Source organism: Delphinus delphis, chromosome 9 (assembly GCF_949987515.2).
Source record: "Delphinus delphis chromosome 9, mDelDel1.2, whole genome shotgun sequence".
In the NCBI taxonomy this organism is placed as follows: Eukaryota; Metazoa; Chordata; class Mammalia; order Artiodactyla; family Delphinidae; genus Delphinus; species Delphinus delphis.
Genome location: NC_082691.1, coordinates 82,852,002 through 82,869,334, shown reverse-complemented (window position 1 = coordinate 82,869,334; position 17,333 = coordinate 82,852,002). Strand labels below are relative to the sequence as shown.

The 17,333-nt window shown below is 41.2% G+C and overlaps 1 protein-coding gene across 2 annotated transcripts in view; it reads left to right on the top strand.

Moving 5' to 3' along the window:
• The first annotated feature begins 1,685 nt into the window (after window positions 1–1,685).
• GRM8 (glutamate metabotropic receptor 8) overlaps window positions 1,686–17,333 on the top strand; it is a 752,204-nt gene continuing 736,556 nt past the window's right edge. For both annotated transcript variants that reach the window (XM_060019983.1, XM_060019982.1), the window contains exon 1: window positions 1,686–2,321. In XM_060019983.1, coding sequence (XP_059875966.1) covers window positions 1,812–2,321 — 510 coding nt within the window. In that variant the 5' untranslated portion in view covers window positions 1,686–1,811. The remainder of the gene's footprint in view (window positions 2,322–17,333) is intronic.

Below are 17,333 nucleotides of genomic sequence, written 5' to 3'. Positions count from 1 at the left end.
ATTTTGAGGCCGAATATGGGAAATCCAGGGCTTAGCATGTGCCAGGAGGCAGGAAATGCTTGTCATAGGCAGATGAGGACTGTCCCAGCAGACTGGGCCATGGACTGTATTTCTGAGTGTGCTCCAGGTGTAAACTCAGAAATCCCAGGCAGTGGGCTACAACAAGCCCCCTTTCCTCATCTAAAAGTGAAAAAAGTGCAGCTTTCTCTGAAGGCTTTTGGATATATGTTCAGTTGGCCTCTAGAGAGGCACCATCCTTTCCTTTGGGTTGGGGAGGAACGAAAATTTTATGAACTGGAAATTGAACAAGTGAATGGAAAGCACAACCAGATGTTGGTTGGCTAGGGTAGAGGAGAGTTGTCCAAATTTCAGGTTTCAAACCCATATGTATAAATAGGTGAGCAATGAACATTAGATTAACTATCCTACCAAAATACGCTGGTGCTGTTTATTCTCTTAACCGCATGTGCATTTCAAACATCAGATTCCCTTATGTGAAGTCAGTTCTTGTTTTCAGTTAAACCTCCACAAAAGTCCTTTGAAAGAATCTCATGGCATTCTTTAACAGTGAAGGTCCTAGAATAAAATTTTCCTATAGATTTGCTTGTAGATGTTTTCACTCTAGGTTATTTCTAGTCTTGATGAAATAACTGTTTTCCCCACTGAGTCTGACAAAATTAAGAAGCTCTTCAATAGACCTCTAGCTCTGATTTTCTCTAGTGATTCTAGGATCAAGAAGCGTTTGCTTCAGAACTGTAATCATACCCATTGCTTCCACTCCGACAAATTAATGGGAAACTCTGACAATGGTAATAGGAGTATTTTCACACATAACCTACCCTATGTGTTTAATTTTCAAGTCATTCTTCTGTTATCAGAGAACAATAAGATAATTTACACAAAATAGCCGACATTCTATGTTTAATCTTTTCACAAGCTCTAAAACTTATACATTTTGGGCTCCTTGGGTGGATTCCTTTCTCTTTTTTTGTGTGTGATTGAGTAATCACTTTTTCCCATTGGGAAATCTGAGGCACCAAAAATGTCATTAACGAATGACTGGCTTGTTGAATACATCACAGAAAACAGCCTTTCTTTCTGATTTTGTGGACGAAATTTAAATGCTAAATTCAGACAGCTGTAAAAAGTAAAAACAGATTTGAAAAGAACTCATGCCATCAATCTCGGGATTTTTACCTTCACAGAAATTGGATTTATTGAAATGAAATTGTACATAAAAATGCTTTCTGATTTGGGACAATCAACCTAGTTTCTGATACGTTTCTGTTTCCCTTGCTCCACAAGTGTCATCAATCTCTCTGTTTAGCTGCAGTGCAGCCAGGTGTTCAGAATCATAAGGGGACAAAAAGAATTAGTTTCTTACTGAATAGGGAAAATTAAACAATAAAAAAGAGGTCGGTGCAAACAGGGCTTAAAATATGAAAAATGTAGACCCTTTGAACTGAACCCTTTCTTTTTTTTGCTTCCGGCCTCCCAGGAATAATTCTGCTACACGGCTGACTTTAAGGATGTGAATTGGTGACCTCATCCCAACATCAGAACCTCAGCTGTTCCTCTAATTTTTGCATCATTCCAGGCAAGTTGACTTTATACGGAAATAAAATTGAACCTTGGGGTCTGATGGAAATTCACTGTGACATTCAAATCCAGAACACCTGCTGAAACCCACAGGGCCTTTTCCCCATGGGCCCTGATGGTAGCCTCCAGAAGGTACAGCCTCAGATGGTCCCCCTTCTTCTGTGGCAAGAATAAACTTTGGGTCTTGGATTGCAACACCACCTGTGGAGAAAATGGTATTCGAGGGAAAGCGATCAGCCTCGTGTCCTTGTTTCTTCCTCCTGACTGCCAAGTTCTACTGGATCCTCACGATGACGCAAAGAGCTCACAGTCAAGAGCATGCCCATTCCATACGAGTGGACGGGGACATCATTTTGGGAGGTCTCTTTCCTGTCCACGCAAAGGGAGAGAGGGGGGTGCCTTGTGGGGAGCTGAAGAAGGAAAAAGGGATCCACAGATTGGAGGCCATGCTTTATGCAATTGACCAGATTAATAAGGACCCTGATCTCCTCTCCAATATCACTCTGGGTGTCCGGATCCTCGACACCTGCTCCAGGGACACCTACGCTTTGGAGCAGTCACTAACGTTCGTGCAGGCTCTGATAGAGAAAGATGCTTCTGACGTGAAGTGTGCTAATGGAGATCCACCCGTTTTCACCAAGCCCGACAAGATTTCTGGCGTCATAGGTGCTGCTGCGAGCTCCGTGTCCATCATGGTGGCTAACATTTTAAGACTTTTTAAGGTAGGTAAAGGCACTAGGCAATTCTGACCGTTGTGGAAAGACAATAAATTGTCCTGACTCCAGCTGCAGGTTTAAGAGGGAAGCGAATGTGGTGAAGATGCTCGTAGACACTCTCAGGGCCACAGTTTCCTCACAGAGAGGCGTTTGTGTCTAGGTTTCTACAAGTGTTGATTTAGTTCCATTTTTAAAAAGAATGAATTGGATTAACTGTGACTTTTTTTTTCTGAACAAACAGAAAGGTGATAATTTCTATGACATGTTGGGTCCTCAGTATCTTGGGATATGCTGTTTATTGAGGCTTATTTTAAAGCAAAGCAAGTGTTTTTCGAGGGTCTGATGAACTCTTAGCTCATTTATCAGATCAGACATTTCTATAGTATTTGAGATTTAAGATAATTTACTTGGTGAAATTTCTTTAACGTGGGATGCTGTGTTATGACAAAAGTTCCTGTGTGGAGAAATAGTATTTATTACCAATGGGTAGATGGGAGTGACACTCTGGGCTAGAAGATGGCCATAAAGTTGTCAGGTTTGTGATAGCTACAGTAGAGCAGAACCTCATTAATTCAGACTGCTCTGAGGCAGACTTAGAATAATTATAGGTAATTCTTGTTGAATTAAAAGTTCAGATTTAGCAGGATGATTCGAGACTTTTTGGTTTAGGTTGGATGATCTATTATCTATAGATTACATTTTGAATAAAATTGGCAAAATAAAACAACACATGGAACAATATTTTGAAAGCATAAAGTCCCATAAACATAAAGTTATTGTAATTCATCTTTCATTAACTTTCTCATTTTATTTATTAACATCCGTTATGTAGTCCTTTGTAATAGACATAATTTTAAAAATGGAAAATACTTTTCACTCTTATTTTTTACTCAGTGGGACGTGACTTTTCCAGCTTACTCTGAATTAATGAGTCTTCGTTTAATATTGTAAGAAGCTGTTTCTGTGCATATTAGATTTAAAAATATTAAAAGAATATGGAGAAGTTGGACAGATGACAGATATAGTGACAACAATGAACAAAGTGATGGAAAACTTACTTCAGAAAATAGAAGGGTTCGAATCAAAAGCTTTCCGCTTTGGAAGCTGTCTTGGGGGACCATCTAGTCTGGTTCACGTCTGTAACATCCCCCCAGCTTCTGTATGAATTGCCTAAGTTTGGAGGAGAGAATGGTAAGAGGCCCCTTAGTGACTATTTTCAGATGGATGAAATTTTCTCAGATGAGGAGGCTGCTGAGCAGGAGCTCTCTGTGTCTAAGGAGTGCCGAGGAGTCACACACAGGCGTCAGGGAATGCCTGAGATATCTGAGCCAGACGTTAGGAAGAGCCCCTTGGCAAGGAGGAGGACACAAGATTAAAATAGGCAGCCAAGGGTGCTCTAATGGTCCATCTCTGGAAACTTTCAAGGGAAACTGGAAAGTTGTTAGTGATTTCTCTTGGGCTAATTGACCCCTTGCCTGGAGGCAAGATTCAGAACCAGAAGCTCCAGGTTTACCCCAACATCCTGGGATCTTGGATTTCTCCCGCATCCTGATTCTGAGCCGCATGGCATTTTCGGCTCTGGGGTGATGTCCAGCTCCAGCCAGTTTCCCAGTTCTCTTCTCCTCTCTGACTTGATCTCCCTCCCCTGATGCTCCAAAGCATCTCTTTTCTGTTCTTAACTCATCAACACCCACTTTTAGGGAAGGGGAAACTTTCGTGAGGATCATCTCCCTCCTGTTACTCTCCCCTTATAAACTAATTCTGGTTCCCATCAATCCCATCGTAATTCCCGTGAATCCTGTCTCTTTCCTGGAGTCTGGTGCCAAAAGTGGGCAAGGATTTGAGGAGTGGGATGGAGGTGATAATTGCTCAGTTGAGGTTTTCAAAACTTGTTTACATTAATTTTGCTACAGAATCAGCGTATCTGTAAAATGGGGATGTTAACACTGTGTTAGGTTGTTGGATGATTTAATGAGATAATGCAGGTGAAGGATTCCACCAGGACCTGAACGTGTCCTTCGTCTGCTTGGGCTGCCAAAGGGGACCTCGGGCCAATTGAAGGGTAGGTTTTGTTTTTATGCATTCTAGACCTGGCTTCTCTTTACTTTGTTCTTCTCTCACTGACTGGCCAATTCTTGGGTAACTCTGGAGGGACCTTATTTGATCATGTGGGAGAATTACAATACCATTGACTCTGGGCAGAGTCCAGGGCCATAGGTCAAGTCTCGAGACTGTGGTCTGCACATGAATGGGGCTGCCACCCTTTACCAAAGCACAGGGACTGGGTGACTTTTAGTCAGGAGGAGATGTTGGTTATGGTAGATGTCATGACTAAGACCGGTATGCTGGCCTGGAATGAGCATTGAATATATGGGAGCAGATATATTTATGAACCAAATAAGCGGGGCTTGAAAAATCTGTCTTTTACAAGTAAGTGAGAAAATGTAAGTGGTCAGCCCATCTTCCAGCTGAACCTGGAACCACATGACTGTGAACTGATAATTACAACTTAATCGCTGTTGTGCTACTTTAGTTTACTTTGACGATTCACATGAGACCTCCAGCCAGCACTCCACACTGATATTAATTATGAAATGGTGATGGTCACTCTTGGAATAGAAAATGTTTCACTTTATGTGTGAATATATATTCTATTTAAACACATATGCTAGGACTGACATGAAATATTAGAATAGTTATCAAAGGAATGATTAGCAAATTAATGCTTTGGGGATCCGCTTACCGTTCCATTTTGAAAGATAATAATTTGATTAAACAAATGCTATGACCTGAATAAAATTAAACATTTAGGACAGTTTTATGGCGCTTGGGCCCCTCCAGGACAGCATATGACCCATAGTATCTAAAACGATGCCTGGATATCAGTATAGCGCCACTTATTCCTGGATTAATGGAGTCACAGAAGGTCGAGCATCTTGGTTTGGAAAAACACAGTTAACCTTGACCATGAGGGGTGTAAACAAGGTCTTGATTAATGAATTTACTTATTGTCCTGCTCAACAATAAGCATTAATTGGGGTTTTTAGAATGTAGCTGGAATCTGTTTAAAATTGTATGGAAAATATTTGGGCTGAAATCAGAAGTAGTCTCCAAAGGTCCCAGTTCTCTTTTTCTGGACAGTCCTGTTAAAGCCGTGTGTTATCTGCCTGGGCTACATTGTGAAGGAGACAAAGTCCCCCAGGCATGCCCATCTTCCTCTTCCTTCAGTCTGGCCCTCCTGTGGCAGCCTCTCCTGGCCTCGTGTCCCTCTCCATTCTCCTGATCGAAGCCTTGTTTCAGGAAAGGAGCTATGCATGTGTTATCAGTCATCTGCATATAACATGTCTGTGTTTAAGTCAGAGGAGGATTCTGTTTTCCATGGGATCGCTAATTGTGGTGCAATGAAATGATTTGTCTTTGTCAAGGGGATTCAGGCATTGGGGGGAGGTTCATTTAGCCCCCCAGATCCTGCACCTTGTCGGCGTGAGGGGCAACTCCTCTGCTGTGGTGTATAGCTGGTCCTGCTTTTCTCTAGAGGGAAGGAATGTTGCCCTATCTTTGTTTCTCTTCCTATCAAAGCTCAGGGGCAAATGGTAAAATCAGCCCTTTAACTTCAGCGGAGAATTCGGCAGGGGGTGGAGCCAGACTTCATTGTGGGGTGGGTGTGGGGCGGAAGCTGGCCTGTGGCCTCGCCCCTTGGGGCACTGAATGCCATACTAAACCAATGATTGTCAACCCTGAGTGTGGGCGGGGCTTACACCCTCTCTCCTCATGCCCTGCGGGGGGGGGGGGGTGTAGGCTATCAAAACTACCTCAGAGGCTTTTCATGTGACAGACACAGTGAGTGAGTGTGTGTCTCCCAACCCCCTCCCTAGAACCATTTTTACTGACGGAAGTATCTCATTTGTCAGGTGTGTTGGGAGTGAAAACAAGTTTGAGAGTCACAGAACAAGACTTCAATGATCTGAACTTTTTAGAAGCACTACACGCAGCCTTGACACACACACACACACACGTGTCATATATGGGTTAACATGGCGGCAGAGTGGTCACCTAGGTGACTGTTTAATCCCTATACCAAGTTAATGGTTTTAGATAACAGTAGAATCGATTAGGATAATGTGACCCATAACTGCAGAGTAGCAAACCCAGAGAACCCAGAACTGCTCCAACCTACATGAAGGTTAATATGCCATTTCAGTGGCTCCTGTGTTGCAGACAGACCAAAGAAAAGAGGGGTCCGGCTCTCAGATGGAGACTGCTTAGTTTGAAAAGAATTAAAAAAGAATGAGAGGGCCTTTTGGAAATGTTGACTGGGAAGCCCATAATTTAAATTTGTTTTATAAAGCAGTTTCAAGGAATTTGCATATGTTTTATAAAGCGCTCGGATTTTTTCCCCTTTCTAGAACATTTCCACCCCTCTCTTTTAAATTAGAGCAAATCTGTTCCTCAAAACACTAATCATATGTCTTACTTTGAGCAAAGATTGAACATTATAAGTTAAAAATAGCACATTCATAGTAGGAGGTAACACATATTGATGTCCACATAGATGCATTGGGGTCAGAAAAGGACAGTGTCAGATATAATTTCTCTTTCTCATGTTTTTCTGGTGAACTTTACCTAGAGAATTAATTTTCAACTCTTGAAGGATGGGGTTTAGATAGTCTGTGGTGTATACTTCCCAAAGCAATCAAATAGAAATCCACGTGTGGATTATTCTATAATTATCTAGAATTACTTCTACATAATTTCTCACCATGCGGAAGTGTCCTGGTTATAAGTGGCTAAAACTGACCTTCATGTTAAGTAAGTGAAGTACAGTGAAGCATCCCATTACCCTGGATGTGCTTGCCTACCCCGCTATGTTTACAAAGATATATTTTCTTCCAAGAGACTCTACTAGTTGCAGTAACCATTCCCACAAAGCCAAGCATTTTGCGAGTTATTTATTGCATACAATGGGATTTCTTAACTGTAAACTCTGAACAGGTATATCTGCCGTATTCAGGCTCATCTAGTTACATGGGCAGAAAAATGAGCCCAATCAATAAACTCAGCAAGAGGTAACATTTCACGTTTAATCTTATTTGATGGCAAACAGATAATGGAAAATTGAAAGATAGATTCCTTTAGTCAATGCTCTGCTCCTGTAGCAAGCTCTAATTTAGCTTTGTAAAGAGCCTATTCACCTCGGATGAGAGACGATGGATGTTCTCTCTTAGTGGCCTTAAGTTGGGGTAGAGGGGGAAATGGGCATGGCCCATGGTCACTGACACAACTCGAAGCCATAGGGACACGTAAATATGCAGACGTGGTCATGCCACTCCTCTTCCTAAAGTTCTAGTGGCCGCTATTTCTCCCAAGATGAAGGTCTACCTCCACTTCGGGAAGTCTTTTCTTACTTCTCTCCACTACATTAAGTTTCTTTGTTACATGTAACAGAGCTCCACGAGGGCAGGATGATATCCATGATAACCATGAGGGCATATATATCTTGTTTGTTGCTGTTATTTCCAGCACCTAGTAAGGGCCTATCTGGGAACCCAATAAATGTTTGCTGAATAAATGAATGAATGAACCATATCTCTCTACCCCTTCCACTTCCTCCACCTCCCTCACCCCAATCCCAGATATTGGAAATAGTAGGTGTTGGGTAGATAGAACAGAAATGGGATTTTGTGTATTTTACTTTTGTACTCATTGACAAAAAGGAACAGAAGGAAGGAGAAGGGGAGAAAGGACAGGTGGTATATTTTGGGAGTTCCTATATTTTCATGTGCTGCCTCATTTTCCTACCAATTCACATTTTCTCTAAACAGATTTTTAAGATTAAAAATTAAATAAGTAAAAGACACGAGCACATTCTCATTTTGAAAAGTCTAAGCAATGAATAAGTAAATAGTGTAAAATGGAAAGAGACCACATCCAAACACATATCTATTCGTGACGTCACACACATACACAGAATTTTATTAATAGATATGTCTTATGGCTTTCTTTTTCATATAACAATATGCCTGGGAGAGATTTCCATGTTGGCTAATATAGATTCACCTCAGTAATTCTCAACCCTAGCTGCCTGTTAGCATCACCTGGATAGGTTTTAAAAAAGCCCAAACCCTACTCAAGACCAATGAAACTGGGGTGGAGCCCTGGCATTGGTATATTTTAAATGATCATTAGATGATTCTGTTATTTGTCCAGGGCTGAGAACTGTAAAACTTTAGCTGCTTGGTTTTTAACTATATGAAGAGAGCATCATGTATTTAATAAATCCCTTACTGATAGGTTACTTGACTTTGATTTCTTAAGGTCATTTATCATTTGAAAAAAAAGTGAAAACAATGCTAGAGGCATTCCAAGCACTATTAGCTCCAGAGTGAATTTTGGTCTCATAGAGCCCCTTCTTGGACCAACAAAGGGGCTGAATTAATGAATCACCAAAAGCACCTTGCTATAAGGCAGACGCACGTGATACAGGCCCACCTCACAGGTGGTGGCTCCTTATGACATGCAGTAACTTAGAACCAGTGTAGTGGTCATGTGCTCAGACCATTAAAGGAGCATCGTGACTTGTTGGCTGGAGCAGATTTTAAACTTGGTGAATTTAAGTATTTCTTACTTTCCCTTTTCCTAGCCTCGAAAGGTCTGACATCCTACAGTGAATACTGAAGACCTCTTAAGACGTTACGTAGTGATTAATGCCTATCTTTTGAGTGTTTTAAATAATAAGTTTGTTTTAACTAGCGGCTATGAGTGAGGAGAGGAAAGAGGGGAGAGGCAATAAAGGGGGAGGGGAAAAAAGGGTTATTATGGGATTATATGAAATCATGTGTGTGAAACTTTTGAAAGTCGTAAAGCACTATAGAATTTAAAGAATCTTTGATCCAATTTAAATAAATAAATAAATAATATCGAGGTTGTTTTGAAAGTAGTGAGGAGTCTTTCCAAGAGAATGGCTTGTAACAGTGCTATACACTTTTTTTTTTTTTTTTTTTTTTTTTTTTTTGCGGTACGCGGGCGTCTCACTATCGTGGCCTCTCCCATTGCGGAGCACAGGCTCCGGACGCGCAGGCGCCGGACGCGCAGGCTCCAGACGCGCAGGCTGCAGACGCGCAGGCTCAGCGGCCATGGCTCACGGGCCCGGCCGCTCCGCGGCATGTGGGATCTTCCCGGACCGGGGCACGAACCCGTGTCCCCTGCATCGGCAGGCGGACTCTCAACCACTGTGCCATCAGAGAAGCCCAAGACTTGATTTTTTTTTTTAAAAGAGAAGTTTTAGCTTACAGCACAATTGAAGACGGCAGTGGTTTTATTTGGTTTCAGGACTGGTTTCTTCCCAGACTCTTCAGAAGATAACTTTTTACAACCAACAGCTGTACTTTCTGCGGGAAGACTTAGCATCCGAGGGCTGCCCCTGGCTCCTGCCCAGTAGCTCTCAAACTCTAGCATGCATCCAAATCACCCAGAGGCTTTGTGAAGCGTGGAAGCTGAGTCCCCACCCCACCCCCGCCGGCAGAGCGTCTGAGTCGGTAAGTCTGGGTTGGGGTCTGAGACCTGGCACTGCTAACGGTAACCAGGTGATGCTGATGCTGCCGTTTCGCAGACCACACTTTGAGAAACTCTGCTCCGTGCAAATCGTCCGCTGGCTGACTTAGCAAGTCAAAGTACACAAGACAAAAATGAGGTTGAACAATGTTCTGTCTGGCAGCGGCCTTTTTTCTTTTGATTCATGCCTGGTTGAATTTCTGTTCTTATTGGTCATAATCACAGCAGCTGCCGTATGGATCTATTTTTAATTGTGTGCTCTTTTGGAGGTTGTGTTCCTTATTAAATAATGTGTGGCTCAGGAGTGATGGTCAGCAGAATGGTCACTTGAACAGGGTTCCTAAAGCTGGGTCACTCAGATGGTCACTTTGCCTCATTTTTATTACCTGTGACAGTGGAGCAGACCGATTTAAGAAACCTGGACTTAAGATACACATTGACAGGGGATTGAGAAGAGTAAGTGACGAAAGAGGCTGCGATTTGTCTCAGCTACCAGCAATCTGTCTTCAGAAACCATGACAGCTACCTCCTGATTTCCATTATGTAAATGGAGATTGCAAATAACATTCCACAGCAGTCTTAATCAATAGAGGGTCACAAGAGGCCCTTTACCCACAGTGGGGGAAAAGGGCCTATTTACCCATTTAATTGGTAAAACACATTCTCTGGCAAAAGACAGAGACATCTCTTTCAGCTGTAATAGGGACTTTCCCTATCTCTAAGCACCGTTAATAACATAAAAATATACATGTAATCTTTATGTATTTTAAATACATAATGAGCACCAGGCTGGTGGGGTGGGAAGGGGTCCAGGTATAGCATTGTCCAAAGCCACCTTTATCTGTTTCCTGAACGAGGCCAATCTCTGCTGCTTTATTTCATTTGGCCCAGCAAGCTGATAGACATGTGTTTTCAATGTTGGCCATTTGTCTCCTTCCAAGACTCTCCCAGGCTCCCTCTGTGCTTGGGGAGGCTGGGTTCCTTGGTACAATGTAGCCCCAGATCTACTGGTTAGGCCCACCTTCGAAGTCATAAAGTGCCACCCTGGGCTCCCGTGGGATGTGAGGATGGTGATGTATTCTTGCTCCAGCTCACCCTTGCTTCCCTTTACATGAATCGAGAGTGAATTCTAACTTTTATTAGTGTTTGTGCTATTTCTTACATTTTAACTTTAAGTATTTAATATTGTGACAATTCTATGTAGTAGAGTTCTCAAAGTGATTTGTCATCTCAGCTCTGAGACTGTTTGCATTTATATTGTTTAGAGAACAAATGGCATATCATTCCTATGCAGATATGTTGTAGAGATATTTGTGTCCTATAGATATTCATCCTCAGGAGCTGTCTTTTCAAATTATAGATTATTGTAATACTTATCTAGTGGTGCTTGATACTCTTTGGAGTAGAACAGATTAATGTGAATTATATGAAATAGGTCAGGCTTTGTAGTCAGACTTCTGGGTTCAAATTCTGATGTAACACTTATTAGCTATATTACCTTAAGTACACTAGTTAATCTCTCTAAATCTTAGCTTTCTTTTCTGTGTGTGTGTGTGTTTAAATTAAAAAATTTTTTATTGGAGTACAGTTGATTTACAATGTTGTGTTAGTTTCAGGTGTACAGCAAAGTGATCTAAACGTTAGCTTTCTTACATCTGAAGAGTAGATAATGATAGTACCTCCTTCATAAGGTCTTAAATGAAGATAAGGTAAAGTGCGTGAAGTCCTAAGTAGGATCCCTGATACATAGTTGTGATGATGATAGTGAGGAGGGAGATGTTGACGTCCACGTTAGTAGGATATTCATCTTGAGTTAGACCTCTACTTCAGTACTCAAGCGGCCGTACTGATTTGCCTTATTTTGTGAACAATGGCAGGTTAGCATTAAAGATGCTGTCACTGACCAAGAAACAATGCAATCAATAGGTCCAAATAGGCTCTGGCATGGAGCTAAGCTGTCTCGTTTGCCTGAAGGCCAAGCATGAGACTGGGACCTCACCAACCTCATGCTCCAACCAGTTGAGCTAAGGAAGCAGTGGGCTTCTGTTCTTTGCAAATCCATGTCTTAGGTGGTAAGAGTCAGTTTTGTTTAATGAACAAACAGCCAAGGGAAAGATTGGATGACCCAAAGACAAGCTGTGCTAAATTTTAAGGTTGTATCAGCACGCAAAAGTGCCACTGGAGTTCAGTTGTGGAAAACAATGAAAACAACAACAAATTCTGGCTCCTCTGGACTCTTTCCCGGTACCCCTGGTTTGATGGTTAAGAGGTGGAGCCGTGGTGTGGACGAGCGGCTGACTAACCCTCAAGGCTGCAGGCAGTGTTTAAGTCTGTCTTTTGGGTTGGAATTCCCTTTCTTTCTTTCTTTTTTTTTCACACACACACACTGTATTTTATTTTTACAAGAGATAAATAAACTGACAGCAAGCATTGTAAACGGATGACCACAACAAAAGCAACAGTGATTGCGATGACCAAACACGAAACACACTCATGCTATGTCATAATATTGACATTTAGTCCAATAATCCTCCACTGTAACAGCTCCTTTACTTTGCAGTGAAAATTGATTTGTATATTTTTTGCCTCTGAATCCTTGTGGGATTTTTTTTTTATTCAAACAGAAAGTCACAAAAATAATCATCCTCATCAGTTCACTCAGTCCCATGTAATTAATTTTTTTTTTCATCTTGATCTTTTGTTAGTGAAATTCCCTTTCTTTGCCATGTTTGGTACAATGATCCAATGTAGATGGAAACATAGGCCCACTGTGGGCAAAGAACACTATCCTTTTATTGAGGGAATACTTTTATGGACTACATAATACTTACACCCATTACCTTCTGATACAAATGTCAGAAATGGAAGCACTAAAAAGATTCAGAAGTACTTTCTCTAGAAGTCACATTCATTTTTGGACAACCAGAAAAATAGTGGGACTAAACATATAAAACTGACTAACACTAGGACCTCTCATGTTCCACCTGTTGAAAATATAAATAATTCAGTCACACATCAATTATGGCCTGGTACATTTTCATTTTAATCAAACATGGATAGTTTACTGAAATGTGAAAAGACTCCTCAGGGAAAGAAGTGGTATTTATTTTTTTTAAATTTTATTTTTTTATTCAAACAGAAAGTCACCAAAATTATAATCAGCCTCATCAGTTCACTCAGTCCCATGTAATTAATTTTTTTATCTTGATCTTTTGTTAGCACTTTTATGAGTTTATCAGTTTTCCATTAGAGTTCTGAAAATGCTTATTCATTCAGTTCAGCAGTACAGTTACCAGAAACCTGTACTTGTCAGAGTCTTTTCCATGAATTCCTTGAAGATGAAACCCTTTTATAGGAACATATTTGCAAAAGCATCAGAGTACACCCAGAACTGTCTGTAAATGACAAAAGACTTAAAAATGACCACGGAGAAGTGGTAGTTTTGCAATGCAGAATTCTGCCGTCTTTGCAGGAAGGACAGAGTCCTATCACAGTGTTACTTGCTGAGTAGTTCTTGGTATTGTTCTTTAAACTCAGTAAGTGTGAAAGCTCTTTTTTTCCCACCAAGACAAGCAGAATACGGTGAAGAAATACCAATATATTACCCACTTATTCTCCTTCTTTAACTTAACAGGTGAACTAGGTACTAGCCAATCCCCAGCAGGTGTTTGGGTTTATTCAGCATCCTGGAAGTATATGGTGTTTGACATTCCTGGGGATAACTAAGAAAGCAATAGAAGATTCAAAGCTTTTACATCGCTTAGAATCTCGTTGGGGAGAAATCACTAACACGTATACAATAGCAACGAACAGTATAAAACGATGTGATAAGGCTGTGATATGGTGCCAGGGTTTAGAAGAGAGGCCGACTTCACCTGAGGAAGCTGCAGCTATGAGTCAAGTTACCCGTGGTAATGTGGGATCGGCCTGGGCCTAGAGGGATGGGTAGGAGTGTATAAACCAGAGGCCAGGGGAGGAGAAGGGCTCTTCCAGGTGTGGGGAATCCCAGAACCTTTGACCTGATGCCTTCAGCTCCGTGAAGACGGAAGTAAGTGGAAACCTTATTTCTTCTGCTTAGCATCTCTCTGCTATGGCAAAACTTCAAAGGGCCCCTTTAAGAGTCTTCTAGGAGGACTGAAAACGGGGAGGGTTGGAGGGTTATGTCCTGAAAGTCGGGACCTCAGTTAAAATCCAAGCAAGTGGGTACTGAGCATCCAGAGGCCAGAAATCTAAGCCCTCTAGTTCAGGGTAGGAGTAGATACAGGAGGTGAATTGCTCTGCGATTCAAGCAAGGAGCTAGTGGACCCCAGAGAATTCCTACCCCCAGCCCCCATTTTTGCACTTTGGAAATCCATGTAGCTTAAGATCAAAAAAAATTTTTTTCATCTGCCACCTGCCTATCTTGACTGTTTATACTGTTCTCATTAAACATAGATACACAATTAATTGCTGAGAGAGAAATTAAACGCATTATCAGTGAATTGATTTTATTTGCCTCAATCCAATAAGGAAAGCCAGTGTTCTCGAGAGGGTCACAGCTTCTCCTTGCTGTCTTCTTGAGCCTTGAGTAAACTGGGAGTAATCATATCTGCACTTTCTCCATTTCGCAAAGTGGTAATAGATCTCAGTAAGGTAAAAAAATTTGGAGAATTTACAATATTCGAAGTGTAAAGCATTTTGAGTGACTTGGAAATAGGTTCTGTATTGAAAATGGCATAACTGCTTATTTTTTTTCTTCATGCTGTGGTACTTTAACTTGTAATTTCTACTCTCGTTACCCCACCGATTTAAATGGGAGCTCGATGGGAGATGTTTTGTTGTCTTTGAAACCACTGGGTTGGAATTTTAAATCCTTGGATTTTTTTTCCCCTCTGCCTGAGGAGAAAAGATACCGGAAATTCCATTTTTTAGTTTGGATTACCTCGTTTCATTTATATGCATACAGCTAAAGTACCTAGTGAGTTTTGCATGTGTGTAACTTAATATTTACAGGTAACACCTTGATGCAAGTAAAATAGATTAAGTGGAGAATATTTTCCCCACAGTATCCTTCTCTAACAAAAATAAGATAACCCAGCACCACTCCTTAAATGAATGCCCCATCTGTCACCTCCATGCTGATCTGAGCCAACACGGTCCTGAGAGCAGTGCCCGGCCGAGGGTCTGCATGTGAAGCAGGGTGAGTTTAAGCACATGCTGGGAGAATCAGGATTTTAAGCTCCAAACTTGTATTTACCCTTAAGTGTTTCTCTGAACTATGAGGAACTAAAATGAAAACCTGCCTTTTTGGACTGTAATTACAGTTAAATTTCAGCCTCTCCTGATCAGTTTCAGGCATAGAATGTGATAAGAAGAAATTTAGTTGTTAAATCAGTGATCTAAAATACTGTAGTAGTCCAAGGTTGATGAATAAATATTATTTTAACATCCTATTTAAAACATTTCATGGTGTTTAATAGCATCAATATTTCATTCTAGTAAAGTGGTACAACTTTAGGATTTGACGTGAAAGAAATGTAAAACCTATAAATAATGCTGATCACGTCTACATGATGAGAATTACCCTTAAAAAGCTATGCCCAGTTAGAAAACTGATCTTATGAAGGAAAAGTACACAGTTTTGCATTGTACTTTGTTTTATATAACTCAGTTAAATTCAGTAGAAGACTTAACACCATTTTAAGATATCGTATCCACTAATAAACATTTAAAAAATGTTTTGGGAAGCTTGGCACAGAGTAATTTATTTATTATTTTACAGTTGTTTTCCCTAGTTCCCCAAATACTTGGCTTTGTGGAACCTCAGGGATGGAAGGCATTTCTGAGATCGTCTATTGAAGCCTTTCATCCAAAGCAGAATCTCATCTATTAAGCTCCTTAATACTTAGTGATTCAGTGCTGCCTTTTGTACCACTTAATTGTGTTAAACATCCATCTCCATTCAATCCCCCAGTAGAGAATAATGCTCTTGAGGGCAGGAAACATGTCTTACTCATCTTTATGTCTCTGAGAGTACCTGGCATGGTCCTTGGCACAGAGAGGTACGAAAAGAATGCATCCTGACGATGCATTTAAACACTTGATGCTAATAATCTCACAAACTGGCCCACTCCGTTTTGTAATGGCATTCTTTTTCTTTTCTCTCTTCTGACTTGAAATCTTCTTCCCCCTTGAGCAGTTTTAGGAATGGCTTTAATTCCATAAGGGATGTGGAAGCCCACCCAGTCATTTGGAGGGTGAGGCAATCCTGATGCTCAAGGTGGGAACAGAGGTCATGGTCAATCACTTCTCCCCATTGGCCCTGCTCCTGTCTTCTGATGCGTCTCTTTTTTTTATGGGACAGTTCTTCAGATGTTTGAAGGTCCTGGTTGTCCTGAGTCTTGAGTTTTCCAGGCTAAAAGTTTCTACTGTTTAATCTGCTCCTGACAGTAACAGCATAAGAGCTAACATTTACTGAGAGCTTCTTAAATGCCAGCTAGGCATTGTGCTAAACACTTAGCATGTCTGATCTTATTTGATCCCAGGTACAAATCCATCGGATGAGTATGGTTTTCAGATGAGGAAATGAGGCTTCCCTAAGCTTCCTTACATAACTTAGAAAGTCATAGTCAAGCCATAGTCATACCTTGGTCTGACAGATGCAAAAGCTCATGCTTTCAACCACTGCTTTGCACAGTCTTCCATACAGTATGATTTCAAATCCTTTCTGTTATGGTTTTCTTCCCCTGAATATACTCCTGCTGTTAGTTTAACCCTACTCTAAGTGAAATTCGTTTTTCCTTGCCATTCTAAAAGATTGCCTTTGAGCAGGGAAGTTAACGTGGAGGGCTTCAACTCTCTAAGCCTCATACTCTCAGAGTGGAAGTGGCCAGGATGGCCTGGATATAAGAATGGAGTCTGACCGCCATGACCCCGTGTGCCTTTCCTGCTCCTGGGAAATGTTAGGAAACGTGTTCTCCTTCAGCACTGTGGATGGGAGCTTCCTACTGCACCAGATGTTTTTCGAGGAGGAGGCTGGATGGGAAGAATTTGTATTTTTTCAGATGGCCGGAGCAGTTTATGTATCAGGAAGTTTTCCATGGAAGGACTAACACATCCAAAATTGTTCTTTGAAGTTAATGGCAGGATGTGGTGAAACTACTTGGACCTCAGGAAAACACAGGGACACTAAAACAAATGCATGTGGTTTGTACCTACTCCCTTCCCAAACTAAAATATGACCCATGACAGCGTTTCCTCAACACACGGGATCAATTTCTAGATCAGATGGAGAGATGATACAATGAACATATTTGTGTTAAGGTTCCTTCCTTTAGTCCTCATTTCCACTGAGTCTAGTCTAGAATGGTCGGGTGGAGATGTTGGGACCAAAGTTTGTATGATATTATCGATGTCGGAAAAGCAGACGACTCATTTTCACATACGTGAGGAGAGACCAGAGTTCTAATCCTATTTCGTGTACCTTGG